The sequence below is a fragment of the Xyrauchen texanus genome, chromosome 45, assembly GCF_025860055.1.
Source record: "Xyrauchen texanus isolate HMW12.3.18 chromosome 45, RBS_HiC_50CHRs, whole genome shotgun sequence".
NCBI lineage: Eukaryota > Metazoa > Chordata > Actinopteri > Cypriniformes > Catostomidae > Xyrauchen > Xyrauchen texanus.
The window spans coordinates 7,212,761-7,233,180 of record NC_068320.1 but is presented as its reverse complement, the minus strand read 5'-3'; the positions used below and the strand labels follow the sequence as shown (position 1 = coordinate 7,233,180).

Here is a 20,420-nt window from a genome sequence, read left to right as displayed (position 1 = left end):
ACAGTTTTTAGTCTTTAGCTGTCATACTAGGGTTCTTTTTTACCTCAGTGAGCATTCTGCGGTGTGCCTTTTGAGTACTCTTCACTGGGCGGCCAATTCTAGGGAGAGTGGCCACAGTACTGAATCATCTCTATTTAGCCATCTTTTTCCTGAACAAGGAATTTTTTCCATGATTCGACTGTTTTCAATTCCAGTCTCCGTTGTTTTCACTCGCATCGGCTTATATTCTTAGCCAGTAATGTAATGTTTAAGGTATTATATTTGTAAAATGTTTTTAAAAACTTGCCAACACTTAAAGAGTACAACTGACAGCTGTTTTTTTTTGTTTGTTTTTCATAGACAATGTCCCACCTAGGTGTGTAGCTGACATGAAGAGAAGGTCCGAGGTTAGTTATGTTGAAATAATTAATTGTTATGAGTTATGACAGCCAACAAATGCACATGTTGAGCCTAAAATTCATTTTTACACTAAGCAACACATAAATGGTTGTAATTCTCCTCTGGATCACTCGTTTTGGCAGTTTTTACTTTGTGTCTCTAGACCAGAAATGCTAAACAGGCAATTTGAGTCATCATGGCGCCACCCAGAGGTTGCCCAGGAAAACTGTGGATAGACAGTTTGTCTAACTGTGGACAGATGAATATCTAAGCTCTTCAGGATAACTTTGTAACCCTTTCCAGCTATACGCAAAGCAACAATCCTTGTTAGGTCTTTTGAGATCTCTTTTTTGCGAGGCATGGTCCACGTCAGCAGATGCTTCTTGTGAAAACCAAACTCAAAATGTTTGAGTGCCAGGTTTTCAAACTTATGACTCTAGTTAGCTGGTATAGATGTCATTAGCCTAGAAGTTCACATACTCCAACCTACACTGTGAATGTTTGAATGATTTATTCAATATGTACAAGTCAAATACAATAATCTGTGTGTTATTATTTAAAACCAATTGTGTTTGTTCATTATTGTAACTTAGATGAACATCAAACTAGATTTTAGGACAAATTTATACATAAATGTAGGTAATTCCAAAGGGTTCACATACTTTTTTTGCCACTGTATACACAGCTATCAAAATAACACGCTAACACATGCATTTAGTTAAACACATTTAACGTATTAATTTTAGTTTAACACAATTAAACTATTTACCAATTTGACATTAGATTCAGAAATTTTATTTAGCGTTGTTTGAGTATTGAACCTTGGTTAGATTATGGCAGAAACTTTGCGATGTGTGCGGAGACATATTACACTGACGTACACACCTCAAACAATCACACAGTTATCAAATGATGGAGAAAGGACCTCTTAACGCCATTTGTTGTACAAAACAAAACTAGATAGGACTTGTAACACAAATCAAGTACTTTGCAGCCTCTGTATGGCACAATTTAATTACCATAGAAGCATGTGAAGTCTTAACTATCACCAAAACGCGTTGATGTCCCGATCCAAACCATGAATGCAGCTTCACGATTGCCATAGTCAGCCAGCCAATTAAACGTTTTTGGAGGTCAAGAGTTTAAGAGATTTAATATGCATTTCAATGAATAAGCAACCTATGGGTTCTTTACGAGTTCTTTCAATTAGTTAACCTCACTCTACTGTGTCTTTGGGAAACTTTTAATGTTACTTGAATTGGTCCTATTTTAGTGTATTTCTCTCACTATACTGTAGAAGGCTTTGTTTGGAAAATGCTAATAAGCATTTTTTGATACATATTGTTTTGTTTTCTTTCCTAAGAAAATGGAAAAGTAGTACATAGATTGAAATGTCAGCACTGTGAAAAATAATGTGACATTTAAAAGTATTTGTTATTAAAAATGTAAAAATTATGATTGAAATATACCCAAATGAATCTGAATCGAATCAGGAAATTTTGATCAATACCTAGCCCTCAACTTCAATCACTCATAGCCTTGCTTACATTTATGTCCTAAACGACGTCTACGCGGAGTAATTCTTATATAACTACTGATCTATTGGTTTTGTCTTTTTGAGTGCCTTTGTGTCTCATTTCATACCAAAGCACTTGCTCAGATTGGTCTGTTTGTCGATAAAGACTTTGGCAGAGACCACGTTTCCAAAAGGCATGAACATCTGTAGGATGTCCTGGTCCCCAAACTCCTGTGGCAGGTGGTAGATGAACAGGTTGGCCCCTTCAGGTCCTGCTCCACACATACACAAAACATGTACACATTTAGCAGACAGCCAAGAACTATGCTCTTGCTTTCAAATATCATAAAAATTCTCAAATTACACCAAAAAAATTTAAAATGAAAGTAACTCCATAATATTTAAGACTTTCATGTAGTCCGTATCCATTAATACTTAACATATGTGTTTTCAGTTTTGCTGCAGCTGCATAGGGAGCTTATGCACAAGACATCATTGTGTTCAGAAACAGCTAAGGGGCAATGGAATGGGACAGAACTCAGGGGTTTGGGCACATTTTTGTCAGGCGTGGTCCGTAAAATAGCTCGAAATGTTAACATCTATTTAAAAATTTTGTTGAATCAGTCTTTCAATACTTTGTACAATTTAGAATAACCGCTCACCCGACGATGCATGATACATTGTAGCAGGAAAATGTAACACGTGCAACTGCACATAATACATACAAGTGAGCCTCTTCTGATTTTTTTTTTTATAATTCACTGCACTACATAACATAAGTTAAAAAAAAAATTATTTGAGGAAATCTTAAAAATGCACAATTTATGATGTTAGAAGGTCAAAAAGCAAGACGATTTTGACACGTATACATAGAATAACAATTAAAACATTTCCCAGACCAAAAGCAAGAATGTGTCCTGTATGTGTCCCGTATGTGTCCCTGATGGGTGTGTGTCCATACCCTCTTTCTGGCTGCCCGCAGCGCTCTGTTGCTGCAGTATGGACTGGCTGTAGAGGGTGGGCAGGGCGGCGGCCGCGTACTGTTGGATCCCTGAGTAGGCCTGTGTGAGAGCGTCCATCGGCCCGGCCGAACCGTTACTCAGGCCCGTGCTGCCCAGCCCGCCATTAAGAGCCGCCATACCTGAGAGCATGTGAGCAACTTTACATAAAACCCAACAATAAAGAAAAAAGAAGTGCTCTTACTCGTTAGTGTTTGGACTCAGGGTGTGTTTCTACAACACAACACACAAACACACACACAGACACAAATACTATCAAACAAATGTAAAAAGTACAACGGTAAACTCTCACTCATCAACAAAATCTATTATGACATCACACAGGACAATACATTACAAACGCCACCCACTCACACACACACACACACACATATACACACAAACAAGATAGATACGATACATAATATACTGACCGGTGTATGCAAATGAGGAGCGCGGCCTACACATGCACACTAATGCCACAATAGCAGCACGTGACCCTCAGACACACAGAAACATCTGACCAACCACCTTCTTAACCTCACACAGCGGAACTCTAATTCTGATGATATCATGATTCTTCATCAGCAGACTTGTTTTATTGTTGTATTAAAGTAGTTGTGGGTAAAATGGTAAACTATTAATAAAATGCTAATGTATCCTTGGACCCAATAAAGGCAGAACACTTGACTGCAAAAAACAGATGCACATGCACTCCTGTTTGCCACCCATATGTCTGGTGGCATTACCACAGATGAACTGGAGGGTAGGGGCTTTTTGGGTGCACTTCAACCAGAAGGTTTGTATAATACATAGTTTTTCCAGATCTCGCTGTCAATGGCCATGTTGACTTCTACACTTTGGCATTATGAAACTGAAGAGGACTACTTATGCCAATATGTGCCCCTTATAGTATCCCTTGGGAATGTATTTGCATTGTAGTATGACATGGAGCTTAAGTGAATGTGTTCACCTTCACGTACTTGCACAGAGTATGTTTCAGGTTTACTCAAGACTTAACAGTGTGTGTGTGTGTGTGTGTGTGTGTGTGTGTGTGTGTGTGTGTGTGTGTGTGTTTGTGTACAAGTACTGATTCATGAGTATTTACTGACTGGCCTTTTGGCTTGACGGCCTGGAAACGATAAATGATGAGCGAACTTCTTGGATGGCCAGCTTCCTCATTTATCCAGCAATAATTACAATACTGACCTTTTATATTCAATTACACTATACAGCCTCTTAAATGAGCACAGGGAGTGTGTGTGTGTGTGTGTGTGTGTGTGTGTGTGTGTGTGTGTGTGTGTGTGTGTGTGTGTGTGTGTGTGTGTGTGTGTGTGTGTGTGTGTGTGTGTGTGTGTGTGTGTGTGTGACCGTGAGAGAGAATTCGAGTCATCTGAATGAATTTAAATTGTTGGTGTTCTGTTGGAAAGAGCTTGATTTATAAAACTAGAAACCTGGCTGAAAGGTCACAACAGGAGATAGAGATTTTGCCCATGTGCTGGCACACTGACATATAAACATGCACAGACTGCCGTGATCTTTAGCTGGCCTATTCATAGTAATTACACTCTACAACGGCCATTAGGTACATTCTAATAACATTCGTACAACTCCTGCATAATAAACTGCCGTTATTACAAATGGACACGGATAGGCCTAGTCCTTACTCAATCAAACATCTTGTGCCTGAGATAAAACACATACATACACAACATACATACATAGACAATAGCGACAACACAAGTGCACATCTATAGAAACACCCACAGAGCAATGGTTTAGCGGTGTATTAGCATGTGGAGATGTGGCCGATTGGCGCAAACACACGCATGACTGCAAGGCATGGACTACATTTGTTTTGACTGAGCAAGTGGATTTGATTTAATTGTGAAGCATTTAACAGATCACACAAAAAAGTTCTATATTTTAGCAATAGAGTACTGAAATTCACTGTGCATGTATACATCCACCAAACGCTCACTTAAATGCCCAAAGAGATGCCCTCACTTTGGTTATGGCAAGTCAGTGTTTCATGAAAAATGAGATGAATCCCAAAATGTGTCCTAAGAACTTGCAGTAACAACACAATTTGTAACAAATTATTTTTCTTATAAAATTTTTCTTAAATATATATATATATATATAAGTTTCAGAGTTTTATAGTAGTATGTCATTATATATATATATATATATATGACATACTACTATAAAACTCTGAAACTCTATAGTGAATACTGTATGTATATTTAACTATATGATAAAGCTGAAGTGTGTAACTTTTTAACCAGTGTTAAAATACATGATTCTATCCCAGCTTAAAATGCAGAGACATCTATAAGTAAGCCATTCATAGGTACATTTCTCAAAAACAGTAAACACTGTGTCTCTGTGGCACTATAAAAAGTTTTGAGCGACTCACTTAGACTCGCCCCAACATTGTTACTCTTCCAATGGCTTGAGTTGGGCGTAGGACTATCTGACTGCTTGAACAACAGCAGACGAGGGGTGTTTTCGGAAAGCTGTTTTGAAAACATTTTTTATTAATGCAATTCCGTTCGGCGGTGCTAGTATTGCTGAAATTCAATAGTCAATATATTATTTCAATCCACCCAGTTTTTTCTATTTGCTGTGGTGCTGAACATTTAGAACCGTGGTGTGGGAAACACTGGCATTACTTCAGAGAGTTAATTGATAGAATATTTATTGGTTGTGTGTGCTTGTGAGAAACTGGGCATCTCTGTGAGCAGTGGGCTGCTGATATGAGGTGATGCTGCATGGTTTGGGATGGAGAGGCCGATGTACGGTAGTACTCACTGTTGACGCTACCTGCTAGTGCATTAATGTTATTAAGGCCCATGGTGGCCCCGGCCAGACCCTGCAGAGTGCCCAAAGAACCCAGGGAACCCATTGCACCTGCACTCGAGTTAGCCGTTGAACCTGCTGTGGGGTAAGACAGATAGAGCAGGAAGGAGAGACAGATGGAGAGTTGAAGAGAGATAGAAAGAAAGAAAGAAAGAAAGAAAGATGTTTGAATGTACAAAGTCACTGATGACACTGGAATGATAGCTCCTACACATAGATAAAGTCTTTAGTAAGGGTACACAAAGGGTAAAATGGAGGAATGATATGTCAGTGTATGCTATGCAATGGTAATGTTTTCTTTTATACCAGTTTATGCTGCACTGCAGGACAGCTTTATGCTATTTATATGTGAATGTGATGAAGAAAAAATTAATAATGTGAAAATAAGAGTATGATGTGTCCCAAATTAGTTATTAAGTCAAGTTGTTAGGCATAACCCGAAGCAGAGTTTAAGTTTTTACAGTTGCAAAGTCTAACTTGCAATACTAATATATAGGCTTTGTGTTCATATGTGAAGCTGTTTACAATCGTAAAGTTTCAAATAAAAAAAGACAATAATCAAATGAGATATCATTCATTGGATCCTACCTTTAATTCTCTGGCTTATTAAAAAATAGGCTTTACCACTTTTATTTTTTTAGTTTAATTTACATAAAAAATTATTATGTGTTGTATATGAGTGCACACGCCTGGCACCCAATCGAGCTAATCAGCGGAGGAAAAGGATGGTGATGAGCTGGATGTGGCAGTTCGAGTGAGAGAGAGCCACACACAGCTACCAATTGTGCGTTTACGTTTGTGTCTTTTTGTATACGTTTTCATGAAATATTACTTTGATGATTCATCCGGTTCCCCCCTCCTTTCCAATTTTAATCCCCGCTGTTACAATGGTGCCGAAACCCAGGAAGGAGGAAGGATGTGCTGTCATGGAGTCATCGCCATTGCAGTCCGCCCAAAAGAGCAGCCGCTGCCGGCCGCCTGGACGCGGAGGAATGGCCGCCATCGGCGAGGGGAGGAGGGGCTCGCTGCCGGCCACCTGGAACGTTGGAGCCGCTGACGGCTGGAGTGGAGGGGCTCGCTACCGGCTCCCAGAATACGGAGGGGCGTTCCATCTGCAAGGGGTCGGAGGACTCGCTGCTGTCCGCCCGGGGAGAAGCGGCTGTGTTCCACCAGTAGGTGGAGGAGTAGTCGAGGACCAGGCGACGGCATGTCTGGGAATCGGCGAGCAATTTACTTTCTCTCACTTTTGCTCTGCCTTGCTCTGTCCCTCTCCCCTTGTCTCCCTCCCATGTCTCGAGAAAGGCGGGGAAAGCCTGCCAGAAGGTGCGACCGGAAGTGCAACGCCCCCACTTCGGAAGGTGCCCCGGCCTGAGGCAAAGGAGGTGCGAATGTGACGAGGAGGAGGGTGGGGCCGGTCCGGGCCATGAGTGTGCACGCTTGGCCCCCAATCGGCTAATGAGCCGAGGAGAGGGATAAAGACGAGACGGATGTGGCAGTTTGAGAGAGAGAGAGAGAGAGAGTGCCACACGCAGCTGCCATGTGTGTGTTTATGTTTGTGTCTTTTTGTTTAAGTTTTCATAAAATATTACTTTGACGGTTCGTCCGGTTCCCACCTCCTCCTTTCCCATTTTAATCCCACCGTTACAGAGATTTTTATTGATTACCAGAGGGAATCAGTTAAAATTTGTTTGTCTTACAGCAACAGGTGTGATAAGAGTTATCAGTGACAATGAAGATTATTGCAATCGTGAAGGTGATGAAAATGATGATGAATTTTCAGATAAGACAATAAAATCCAAACAAAAAAAGCCTTGAAGCAAAGAATACAAAAGAAAAAAAATGTCATAACTATTTGTTCGCCTGCCTCATTTCTGCTAATGCAAGTATGAAATAAGATTGAGTTACAAAGAGAGATACAAATATGCAAATCTAACCATAGAACCACATGTCACATTTACATGTCTCCTGCTTTCACTTTTCAACAGAAACAACTCTTTCAAAATGAGTGGAGCACGTTTAAAGCCACGGGGCACACCAGCTTAATGCCACACAAATCGACACTCCACCAAACATGCTAATTATGACCATGACGCTGTGAACCCTGATGCCAAGAAACTACGTATACAAACACACACACATACACATGACATGAAGACTTATGTTTGTAATGAAAGATATACGATGACGGACAAGAATGACGGACTCGACTACAATGAATGAAGGGACAACGACGCTATAGTGGTGATGATACCGCTATCGAAGATGGTGATGATCGATGATGGTGACAGCGATGGGATGACCTCTGGTTACCTGGGCTGGCCAGGGCTCCCAGGGACCCTGTGCTGGAGGTCAGGGCGCTAGCTGTGGACGGGCTGGCTGAGCTCTGTGCTGCAGCCGCTGCTGCGGCTAGAGTGGCCAGATTCTGCAACTGCAGAGCATTCATACCTGAAGAAAGAGAAAGTTTCAGTGTGTGCAATACGTGTGTTTGACTGCTCATGCTAAAAATAAAGGTGGGAACCACTTCTGTGCTTCAAGATGCTTTACATCTTTGTGTACTTGAGTTAGTAGAGTTGTATATGTAGATGTATTTGGTACAGAAGTTCTGAGACTAAGTGTATGAGCAAGAGTGCATCAACCTCAGGAGATCCAAAGGTGACTCTAGATTAGCACGTGTGTAGCAGAGCTATATGCAGTGGCCATGACACCAACACACCACGGGCACTGGCCTGCAGCCAAGAAGGACAGATATTGGACGTGGTACAGGAAAATGCACAGCATGTGTCGTATATACATTCTCAATGTATATACTCTATATTATGAGGAAGCACACAGACACAGAAAAACACGCAAACAAGACATTTGGGTTCGTTGGACAAGTGCTCATAGAATTATAGAAATGTAGGGTCTTTCGACTGAGATTGCCAGCAGAATGCAACTAAAGAATTGAAAGCAATCGTGAAGAAATACACTACATGGCAAAAAAGTATGTGGACAACCATTTCAAATGAACAGGTTTCAGCTATTCTAGTAATTCTAGTAACAATAAATCTTACTGCCAAGTCATACAATACACACTTTTCCACTATCAGGCTGAATGGTTACTGTTGCAGAACAATGCCGTTACGATCCGGGCTCGTCGGTACAGTTATGGTTTCTTTTTCTATGGTGGTGATGCAAAGTCAGGATTAGAATGGATTGACTTGTCCAGGGACCACACAAGAGTCGCTATGTCACTACAGGCATTCCACCAGAACCGCTCTCGGTCTTGAGTACAGTTAGCGAACCATACTGATAAACCCGGACTGGGAAGAGTTGGTAATTATACTGTAGCAAACCGTACTCCTGTGGAAATTATTCTGGTTTTATTACTCCATGTGCTCAGAACCATTCGGCCCGATGGTGAAAATACACTTAATTCTAAGGAATTGTGTGCTTCCAACTTTAAGGCAACAGTTTGGGGAGGGTCCTTTTCAGTTCCAGCAAGGCAATACCTCTGTACACAAAGCTAAGTCCATAATGAAATGTTTTACTGCTTCTATTGTGGAGGAACTTGACTAGCCTGTGCAAAGCCCAGACGAGGACCCCATTGAATGCCTTTGGAATGAATAGGAGCACAAATTGCAAGCCAAGCCCAATCACCTGACCACATTTGTGCTCGACCTCAATGATGCTCATGCCTGAATGGCAGTAAACCTATCCCAGAGGAGTGGAAGCTGTTATCCCTGCACAGGGAGGGATTAATGCCATGCTTTTAAAATGACATGTTCAACAAGCACATACTTTTGGCAATGTAGTGTATCTTTTCTTTGTTCCAGTCTTCTCCCTTTAAAGGGAGTAGCGTGTAATCTGGATTGGTCAGACAGTGCTCTGGAGACGCCACGGTTGTCTGCTCTCTTGATCCACTGAGCAAGCAGGAAGAGAGCATTGAGTCTAATTAGCACATCACAGAAGGTGATTAGAGGAAAGAAATGTACCTCTAATTACAAAACAAACCCAGGTCATGATAGGAAGACAGAGATGGATCCGTTACTTGTCACAGATTAAGGTAGTAACAATCCTAAACGACTGGCTTAAAAGTCAACTTGAAATGGAATTCTCAGCCAATTTTACTATGCAATGTGATTTTTTTCTGAGTGAAACACACCATTGGATACTTTATCCATAGGGAACTGACTGTATCTTGAAAAGTGGTCCCCACTTGAGAGGTGGTTGAAAAGAAGTGGTTGAAAAATTTGAGGAATCATTGACTGTAACGGAAAGGAAAGTCATTTCTGATATAATTTATTACATAGTTGAAACATTACAAAGACAATGTTTCTAAACTTGTAAAGATGAAATGTGCACAATAAGACCAGGAACATATATTAAGAAGGTAAATATGTCAATTAAATTGTTTTTTTTTTATTATTTGTTATTATTTTGACCTCTTGAATAGCATTAAACAGTAATGCAAAAAAAGCTGTGAAAGCAAATGTAGTGTTGGGAGGTCAAACAGGAACGTTATGTACAGAAATGGACTATAAAATATAAGGCTCCTTGGCCACTTTTGTGCTTCTGAATGAAGCGGAAATGGAATAATTTTCAAGTTTCATGCACACACGTGTAACAAAAGAAAATAGGCATTGGATATTTGGCACAATGATTTTTCTGTGGTTGAGGAGGGCACTTCTGCTAGTGCGTGTATGTGATAGTGAAAGAGACCCATCCATGCAGTATGTTCACACTCTCTAAGGAGTGAGCAGAGAGAGGTGTCGGGAGCGAGGTGATGCTGGCTCTCGCTGATGCTGGCTCTCGCTGATGCTGGCTCTCGCTGAATATTCAGCATGTGCAAAGGAGCTCCTTATGGCTCATAGCTCCACCCACAGCACAGACACAGCAGATGTCAGCTGTATATATCGGCTGCCAATCATAGACGGTTGCCAGGCGGCAGATGGAGGGGCCCAAAGTTTTCACAATTCAACCAAGAAAAGCCTTCAAATCCCGTTGCGTTTGAGAGTGCCTGACGATTTGAACGTCAAGTAGTGTGCACGCTCACACAGGCTGATATGCGTATTTAGTCATATTGAGAAATATTTTGGCCCGAGAACATAAGCCTGCACTTTAAATGTTTTTTTTAATGGGGGGAGCTAGGGGGGCTTTCAACCAAACTTTTGAATGCCAGATACTTCTGATGGATAAACCATTTCTTTAATCCAGTACTGAGGCATATATCTGCATATACACTACATCTATAATAACAAACCATAGTCCACCATTCGCTATCATCTATTATTCATTTTAACATAAACTGTTTGATTAAAAAGCTAAACTAGGCTGTTTTTCTGTGAATATATTCCTTGAAAAATCGAGGTTCAGAGAATTAATGCAATTGTTATGTTAAATTGGGAATTTCTCGCTCTTTAATTGTGCGGTGGCAGCTGCCGCTGGTTTGGCTCGGTGTAGCTTAAGTCTCACTGAGAGGCTGTCAGAGATGCACGGATGAACCTAAACGAGAGCTTCCAAAACTCTCTTCATAATGGTAAACAAAAATGCCACAGTCCTGCTCACCCTCTCCACACAAGCCTACATTAATGAGGAAGCTACTCTCTGGTGTGCAAAACTGTTTTCGAGAGAAAGGCTTTAGGAGATAAAGGTACTCATCCTACACACACTGTAAGCCATTTTGGATGCTAATACGTTCCCTTTCTTTCATCCTTCGCGGTTGCAATTAGGCACGAGCGACTGCTATAAATATTTCACTTTCCTTGAAGGCCTGGCAGCTTGATAAACAGACCACAATTAAGACCTGACAAGAACAGAGACGCACACTGGGAATGTTCCGCACAAGACAGTGAAAGACAGTAAAAAAAAAGAAAAAGAAATGAGGTAAGGAAACTGTGCAAGGAGGAATTTCTCAGAGTGTTGTGGCATTTCGTTTAGGAAGCATAAAAACGGTCGAAGAGAGAATGACACACACCTGCCTAACTGGTCACCCAATAAGCATCCATAGCTCAGGAAATGGGATATGATTGGATGATGAGACAAACTCTTCTTTCAAGGAACAAAAGAAGGTTTGACATGCATCGGAACAAGTCTGGAAACAATGGATTACATTTGCAAAGTCCTGTCTGGGTTCATCTTCATGTTTTGACACACACATCCACTTACAAACACTTTTGCTTATAGATGTGCTAGACACTGTAGAAAGCCAAAAGTTTTGCAGTATGGTGAAACTTAACTCCGATGCAGGTTGGGAATGTTCTCAACCTAACCTCTCCTGATCCCGAACCAACCCAGGGTTAATAGTTGTCAAACTGGGTTTATTATGTGATCCAGAGCTGGGTTGAATGGTTTAGTAGAGGAATGAGAGTTTAGTTGAGGAGTTACAATGGGGCTAGTTGGGTTAACACAGATCTGGGGTCAGTATCTCACCTGCCATTTGCTGAATACCACCAAATGCTCCTAAGTTACTGGAGGAGGTCGCTTGTTGGAGCAACTGGGAGAAATAGAGAGAAACAAAGAACGTTTAGAAACAAAAACCTTTACATTGGCTTATGGTGATGGATTTATAAGGATAATGTTTGAAGGAGCTAGTGTAAGCTAAATATGGATGAAACATTGTGGTTTGTTTCCATGTTCTATGTAGTCTGGAGTGACTCTATAGAGCAGTCTGTCAACAGTAAAGCAACACAGCAGCCTCTAGTCAGGGCATGTTTCCAAGACAGTGGTGTTCCACAAGTCTTAGTACTAGGTCCGCTCAAATTTTGTGGTTCCCAAAATATTTAAGTGTAGTATATGAAATGTTTGAAATGACAAAACCATAACCAATAAAAAGTTGAACTTACAACTATGTGGCTGGGACTGCCAAGTGCAATATGACAAAGAAGCCGACAAAGTGTCTTGTTGCTTGATACATTACATTTTCACAAATATGTTAATCTGTCGACAAATCACACCTGACTTGTTGTGAGAATGGTTATCAGGCTGAATATCAATATCAGACAGAGTAGTGGTAGACGGATATCTGTTTTTTTTCGATGCCGATAATGTTATAAAAACCAGAGGGTGGTCGAGGGCCGATACATAATGATATATTATAAATAATTACATTTTATGATGGGTAATGAGAACTCTTTGTATGAAAACGTAATTCTCAAAATATATATTTTTAATTTTTTGTATATATTTTATTAAATGTCCAATCCTGACAATCTGCCAATAATGGAACAATTTCATAAAGGACCTGGGGGCACTTCAAGGTATTTGACTCATACATTGACTCATTGTGCCAGTGAATACTGTCATGCCAAGAGTCGCTTGTCAGTTCTGCTGGCAGTGTGTTGCTGTGCTGGGCAGTTTCTGCACATGAATGGGGAGAGGATAGCAGACTCTAAATGATACTAGAGGATTAGGATGACATTGAACTAGACCCTCAGACAGATTAAAAGCTAAGTGTAACCTCAATGTGACGGGGAAGTGGAAAAAGGAAGGCAGAAAATGGAGAAAATTAAGGGTGGGAGAGATGGCCCATGTCCCAATGCTCTTGAGTTGTTCTTAAATCCTCACCCACTGTCCTTATGGACAAAAATGAAAGTAAATGGTATTAAATGTAGCCACCATGTTTTATCCTCTTTATATTAAGGAGGACAAAGACATGGTGAGTGGAACAGGGATAGAGGAATGTATTGTGCTTTTCCCAAATGCAATACGCAAGAGCGCAGCAGTCAGGTTCCAGGAGTAAAAACACAATTTATTTTCTCAATAGAGAAATACATTTTAAACAATAATGTATATTTTTTTCAAGACAGCCTTACTATGATCTCAGAGATTCTTAAACAATAGTATATGTTTCTGTAGAAGTCACAAATCAATGTCATTTTAGCTTTGTTTTTAAAAAATAATCATGTTTAGTAAACAAAATCCTGGTGAAGAACTACACTACCCATAATCCTTAAACGATATCCACCAATCAGAGAAGTCACTGTTATCATGAGAAAAAAATGGTGGCGAAAAAGCTCAGCAGCAACCGCCCACTCCAATGAAGCATTGCGAATGATGTAATTAGTGTTTTAATGATGACATATGGTTCATGGCTTAGAAATTTTGATTGAAATTTTTTTTGAAAACACTTCAGGAACCAAAAGTGGGCGGTCACTGTTGCGCTACGTTCCCTCTCGTGTTTGCCTTCTTGCAATACCAAAAAAAGCTATTTCACAAGAGGTGGATCACCTAATGACTTGTAAATGGCTGCACCACCCATCACTATTTTAAAGTATGGGGACCGGTTTCGATCATAATCGATTGAGGTTCCACAGATGAGAGATTGGAAAAGGGTTAAGATTGGCTCAGAGAGAGCGAGAGTGGGTGTGGCCTGCTCTAAGAGAGAGAGAGGGGGGCGGGGCAGGTGGGCAGAGACAGTGACTGACTGCGGCGGCTGCGCTGGCTGTGCTGCTGGTGGGCGTGGCTGCGTGGGTGTGTCCTCTTACTGCCAGATACTGCGGGGTGAGGCCGGTTAGCCCAGTCAGGCTGCCCCAGGCAGACGCACTGTTCAGCTGCTGCATCTGCTGCGCCAACTGCTGCTGCAGTCGCCGCTGTTCTTTATCCTTTTGTGTGTCTGCAAACTTCACCACCATGGGAGAGGAGCATCCCTGCATGAACAGATTAAAAAAGGGGGGAAGTGGAGAGAAAAAGGGGTTTAAAAAGTGATTTCTTGGCATAAATCATTTTACATACATTATTGCCAAAGAATCAAACTCACAATAGAAGCAGACAAGAAAAATTAAAAAAATTATGATGCAAATAAAATAAATGCCAGTAATGGTATTACAAATAATATGTAATATGTTATGTTATATATAACAAAATGTAAAGTTACACTCTTTTACTAAAATGTAATTAGATTACAGTAACTAATTACTTTTAATCAGATTACACCCAACAATGTTTACAATCAAATATAATTAAACATTCAACAAGACATTAATGAACATAAAGAATGCTCTGTTACAGATCTACAGACAACTGTTGATTATGTTGATCAAAGCAGGGATTTGTTTCGGAGGGTGTGCAGCTCAAAAATGCGTAAATGGCATTATCCAATAAAACCTGCATTTGATCTTTTTCTGCCAAACTCTTATGCCTCTAATTTTATCCCAATGAAGGAGAAAGTGTGTTTCTGTCTCAACCTCACTACTCTCACAATACTCACTTTCACACATACAGAGTTTTGCATAAAATTAACAGATTTAGTTTTGTTTGTTTAAAGGTATTTAATTAAAACGGCCCATTGTTGAAATGCTGGCAAATCAGCTCCCGCAATTTTGTTGTAACATTGACTAAAAAGCTTTACATTTATACTATGTGTGAACAAAGCTATAAGATAAACTCTGAGCATGTAAGAGGTTAGGACGCTCTGCCGTAAGAAGTCTGTTATCAGAGAGTTTGAGCTTTTTGAGAAGTGCAATTACTCCATGCGTTTTAGCTGTAAGCCTGTGAAGCAAGCAAAAATCATGATCATACAAAAGAAATATCATATATTGACAGATTACTGGAAAAGTGAGAGATTCTTCGGTCATCGACTAACAAGATTGACCAAGGTGATAAAAATTATATATTTATCAGGGCTGTCAATCGTATAAACATTTTAATTTAATTAATTACATGATGTCCTGATTAATTAATCACAATTAATCACATTTAATCGCATATACAAATATTTGCTGAGAAAGCCCCTCATATAATAATAACTCAATATAGAATGATGAAATAATTATACATGGTTATCTTTAATTTTATATATATATATATATATATATATATATATATATATATATATATATATATATATATATATATATATATATATATATAGATATATATAAATAAAAAATATTCAGATAATTAAAGTGCATTCTTGTGCAGAAGTGTTAATTATATAATATAAAAAGCGGCTTTAGAATACAATGTATTGTGTTTACTATCATATTATTTATCATAAGCCAATCATTGGCGATCAATGTCACAAGTGAATTTGTCAATCAGTTGGAGATTCATTATGAGGGCTTGTTTAAGGACCCGTCAATTTACACCTGCGTCAGACATGCTTGTGTAGCCTCTCGGGTGCATTGCATCATAAACATAAAAATGTTTAGGTCACTGTGTCAAGTTAAATATAGTTTAATACTTAGAACACATCTTGAGATCCCTTTGTTCGAATTTGCGCTCCATCAAGTGTTTGAACGCAAGAACGTAACGCATGTTTGTGTTGTGCCGCTGAAGGGTTGTTTTGTTCACTGTATAAACTGCATGTTACCACACAGCTGACGTTTAAATTACTGTCCTCTGGAGTAAACAGGTGGTACTACAAGCTTGCATTTCTCAGGAATCTTCATTATTACGGTCCGGGGCATTGCGATTAATTATACATTTTTAAACAAATTAATCGCACTGAATTAACATGTTAAATTGACAGCCCTGATAAATGTATATATTCTTCACACACAGCCATGAGAGTCTTAATGTTTTTTGTTGTTGTTGTTTTGGTTACTTTTTTTAAATAAATAATAGTAAAAGATTTCTTTTTTTCAAGACTTTTAGCTTTTAATGAGACTTTAATTTTGTTTGTTTTTTTACTGTTGCCGGCCATTATTACACCATTATTTTTTATTTTAAGCCACAGAAAAAAATATCAAAATGTCTGTGAACCTAGTAACTCAAAACATGTTCAGCAAAGAAAATGAGTATTGAAGTAATTGTTTTGTGTGAATTTCTTTTTTAATGTATTTCTGAATGACATAAAAATGAGCGTGACATTATTGACAATCTTACTAGATTTCCGCTAATGACATCACAGAGTTTAATGGCATTTAAGCGCTGATGTATAAATGGTAGCAATTACAGATACACTGTAACCCCTAATGTTGCCATTACTTGAAAAAAATCTGGTTGTCTTAATGAAACATTACTTGAAATGTCAAGTTTGGGCTCATAACTCAAATATCTATGTTCTCTGAACTCAATCTTTCTTGGTCAAAGGCAACAAATGGGAGCATTTAAATACTTTTTAAAAATTCATAGAGATTTTAGCTCTTTTGTAGCATTATGTTGTTTTGTGTGATGTCAACGTTAGGATGATCTCTGTCCCCTTTGGTCAAGTTGGACCCACTTTACACTACCTAAGCTCTCCTTGTGCATGTGCAACTGAAGTACAGGTGTCTATGCATTTCTGTGGAGGATGACGTTTATTTTATGATTCACCTAGAATCAATTATAATCTTCTTTATTTAAGCTGTATTATTGTATGACCTACATTTGAGTCGATTCAATTCAAATTATGAAGTAGTAACAACAGCATTTATCTACCTTAACTTAAATAGTTAAGTTCATCCTGTATGATCACCAAGTTAAGTGAACTTAATTACACAAGTTTTGGAGATGTCATTACTCGGATAATTTGAGGGCGCATGTTAACAATCAACTGAGTTAAGTCAACGTATTAGGGTTTCAGCATACAAGATAGAGAGCTTTAGCATCTGTGAATTGTAGATGCAGCACATTTACTGGAAAGTAATCGGACAATTTTACGGGTTTAGTGTGTGAAAATGTCTAGTGAGCACAGCCTCTTTAAGTACCAAGAAGTGTAATGGGTTTGTGCGATCGTACTGCATAATGCGATAATGGCACACAAACACACACACACGCACAAGCGGTGACACAACGGGAGTTCTTGGCAAAATGAGAGCTCTGCGCTGTGCCTGTGCTGCTGATTTTATTTCCCAGGAAAGCGATTTCCTGCTTTATAAAACTATTTCATCATCTGTCTGAAAGAGAGAACAAGATCTCCCACCACACGGCCCATACTGCACCCTACAGACCAGCTGCATTTTCCCGTAATCTTCCTCGCTGGCTCGCTCTCTTTGTCCCAAACCACGAAAACATATCAGGCCTGTCCTGTGATGCCCATTTAAAAAAACCCTGAGGATCACCGTATAGTGAGAGCAGTGTGTGTGTGTGTGTGTGTGTGTGTGTGTGTGTGTGTGTGTGTGTGTGTGTGTAGCAAGTATAGCATTTGTTTTTAAAGGGATAGGTTCACCCAAACATGAAAATTCTGGCATCATCTATTCTAGCTAGCAAAATGAGGAACACAAAGTGAGATAACTGGTTTCAGGTTGCTCTTTTCCATATAATGAAGTTGATGGCAAACATGGATATCAGGATCAGGATAGGATATCTTTGTGTGAAAACAGAATGAAATTAAAGTTATCTTAACAACATGAAGGTGAGTAGATTAGGCAAATTAACCAGCCACTATTTAGCCATTTTGAGATTATATTATACTTGTGCCAGATTGGCAGATTAACAGAAGTGGTCATTCCAAAATCTACAAAAAAGTTTTGTTTGTATCAACTAACATTTTGAAGATATAAAACATTCACGGATACAAGAATTTACATCAGAAATGATTTATGAACGATTTACACAAACATGTGTAAATCACATGATCACATGAGCTCTGCTCATGTTTCATGAATGAGGTCCAAATTGTAAAAACATTTGCCTTTTAATCATTAAATTGTATTAAAAACTCACCGACCACTTTATTATGTACAACTGTCCACCTACTTATTCATGCGATTATCTAATCAGCCAATCATGTGGCAGAAGTGCAGTGAATCAAATCATGCTGATCCAGATCAGGACCTTCAGTTAGTGTTCACATCAACCATCAGTAGATAATCGCATGAATAAGTAGGTGTACAGTTGTACATAATAAAGTGATCAGTGCGTGTATATCTGCCACCCTGTACTCTAGATATCAGTATCTGCATCATCCATTAAAAGACCCATTTTGGTCGGCCAATATCCCTACAGCTGCTGAAACGCTCTCTTCGAATGCATGCACATGGTATACAAGACTTTGTGTAAGGAGGTCAATGGAAAACCTTTATGAAACACCATTACATGTTTTAATATCAGTGCAGTTCCTCTGGCAACGCTAGCTAATGCAGGTCAGCTATACAGAGCCACAAGAGTGGGAAAGATTGAGACCACTGCTTCATAGCAATTATTGTAAATCTCAGACTCTTGTCTCTCCGTTACAGGTGCTGATTCACTCTGATAAATCACTCAGCTGCTCTTTTATTCTGTTCTCTCTGAACTGCAAACCACAGAGTGACAAGTAAGATGAAAGATCACAGACCCTCGAGAAAACGAGAGAGAGAGAGAACATTTGAGAATTTCTTGGGGGTGGAGCACCTCACATCCACCCAGAGCATTGCATGGTGTTTCTTCCATTTCGAGAGCTGATTTTCTTATTTCTACTCTCAGACGGAGGGGAGATAAAAATAAAACTTGTAAGGGAAAAAAAATAGATTCAACCCAGTGTGACATCTCGGTGAGAGCATCTCAAGAGGCCTTATGAAATCTCATTACTCACTCTCTCTGTCTCACTCTCTCTGTCTTTTTCTCACACACACACACACACACACACGTTGTGTTTCCATGTTTTATGGGGACTTTCCATAGACATAATGGTTTTTATACTGTACAAACTTTATATTCTATCCTCTAAACCTAACCCTACCCCTAAACCTAACCCTCACAGAAAACTTTCTGCATTTTTACATTTTCAAAAAACATAATTTAGTATGATTTATAAGCTGTTTTCCTCATGGGGACCGACAAAATGTCCCCACAAGGTCAAAAATTTCGGGTTTTACTATCCTTATGGGGACATTTGGTCCCCACAAAGTGATAAATACACGCTCACACACACACACACACACACACAGGCTCTGACAAGCGTGTAAGAAGTGGCTTAAGTCTAAGGTATATAAGGTTAACCAGACGTCGCTTAAGAGGGGAATCTCACCAAAACATGTCCTGGTTTATCTCATAATAAAAATAATTGCATTAAGATAAAGAAGACTATTTTAAGGACTAAAGTGATGGGTCGTAGCTCGAAGAGCCGGCTCTTGTAGGTGAATGTTGGGAGCCTGCTTGCATATCAGAAGAGCCATTTATAAAAATAAAACAATAAGATATGAATAATCAAAAGATTTAAATGTATAGAATTAACTAATTCAAAGAACGAAAATGTTTAATAATATAGGCCTAACTGCTCAAGCGCACACACATTTGTTCTGACTGTCTGCTCAGAAAACAGCCTCACCTGTTGTTCCAGTCAATCAGACACGCTGTGTCAACCAATGAACCAAAGATGCGTGAGGGAGGGCGGAGCTAACTTATTATGTTGTTCAGATTGTATTCGTTTTGAATTGTTACATTTATATGCACTTTGTTTATATACAAACATATACTGCCGCTACCTACACATATACTACGCAGTTTGCGTAGGGCACCGACTCCCTAGGGTGGCACCATCTTACCCTAGGAGAGCACCAGAAAGTCCACCAGCTGCCCTTTCTCGCACGTTATACGTTATTCAAGGACCCAAAAGCACTTGCGGAACACAGACGATCGCTTCAAATTCATATCACGTGAACCCCCCCTCGGAACTCTGTGTAGGGCATCAATTTGTCCAGCGGCGGCCCGGTCTATTATGCCGTTCAGACTGTATTCGTTTTGAATGGTTAGATTTATATGCACTTTGTTTATATACAATTAAAAGTTATACTTTAAATGCACGTTTAATAGCAGTCTTTTTCATAACAAACCAACGCACAACG

At 39.4% G+C, this 20,420-nt stretch overlaps 1 protein-coding gene across 18 annotated transcripts in view; it reads right to left on the bottom strand.

Annotated features, from left to right (window-relative positions):
- celf2 (cugbp, Elav-like family member 2) overlaps positions 1-20,420 on the bottom strand; it is a 209,125-nt gene that overhangs the window by 13,857 nt on the left and 174,848 nt on the right. For 3 of the 18 annotated variants that reach the window (XM_052118476.1, XM_052118472.1, XM_052118477.1), the window contains 6 exons: positions 14,160-14,381; positions 12,166-12,229; positions 8,065-8,199; positions 5,707-5,832; positions 2,856-3,053; positions 2,023-2,166 (listed from right to left, as the gene is read on the bottom strand). In XM_052118476.1, the coding sequence (XP_051974436.1) occupies positions 2,023-2,166; positions 2,856-3,053; positions 5,707-5,832; positions 8,065-8,199; positions 12,166-12,229; positions 14,160-14,381 (889 nt within the window). The remainder of the gene's footprint in view (positions 1-2,022; positions 2,167-2,855; positions 3,054-5,706; positions 5,833-8,064; positions 8,200-12,165; positions 12,230-14,159; positions 14,382-20,420) is intronic. The other 15 variants (XM_052118474.1, XM_052118475.1, XM_052118473.1 and 12 more) reach the window with 15 other exon arrangements.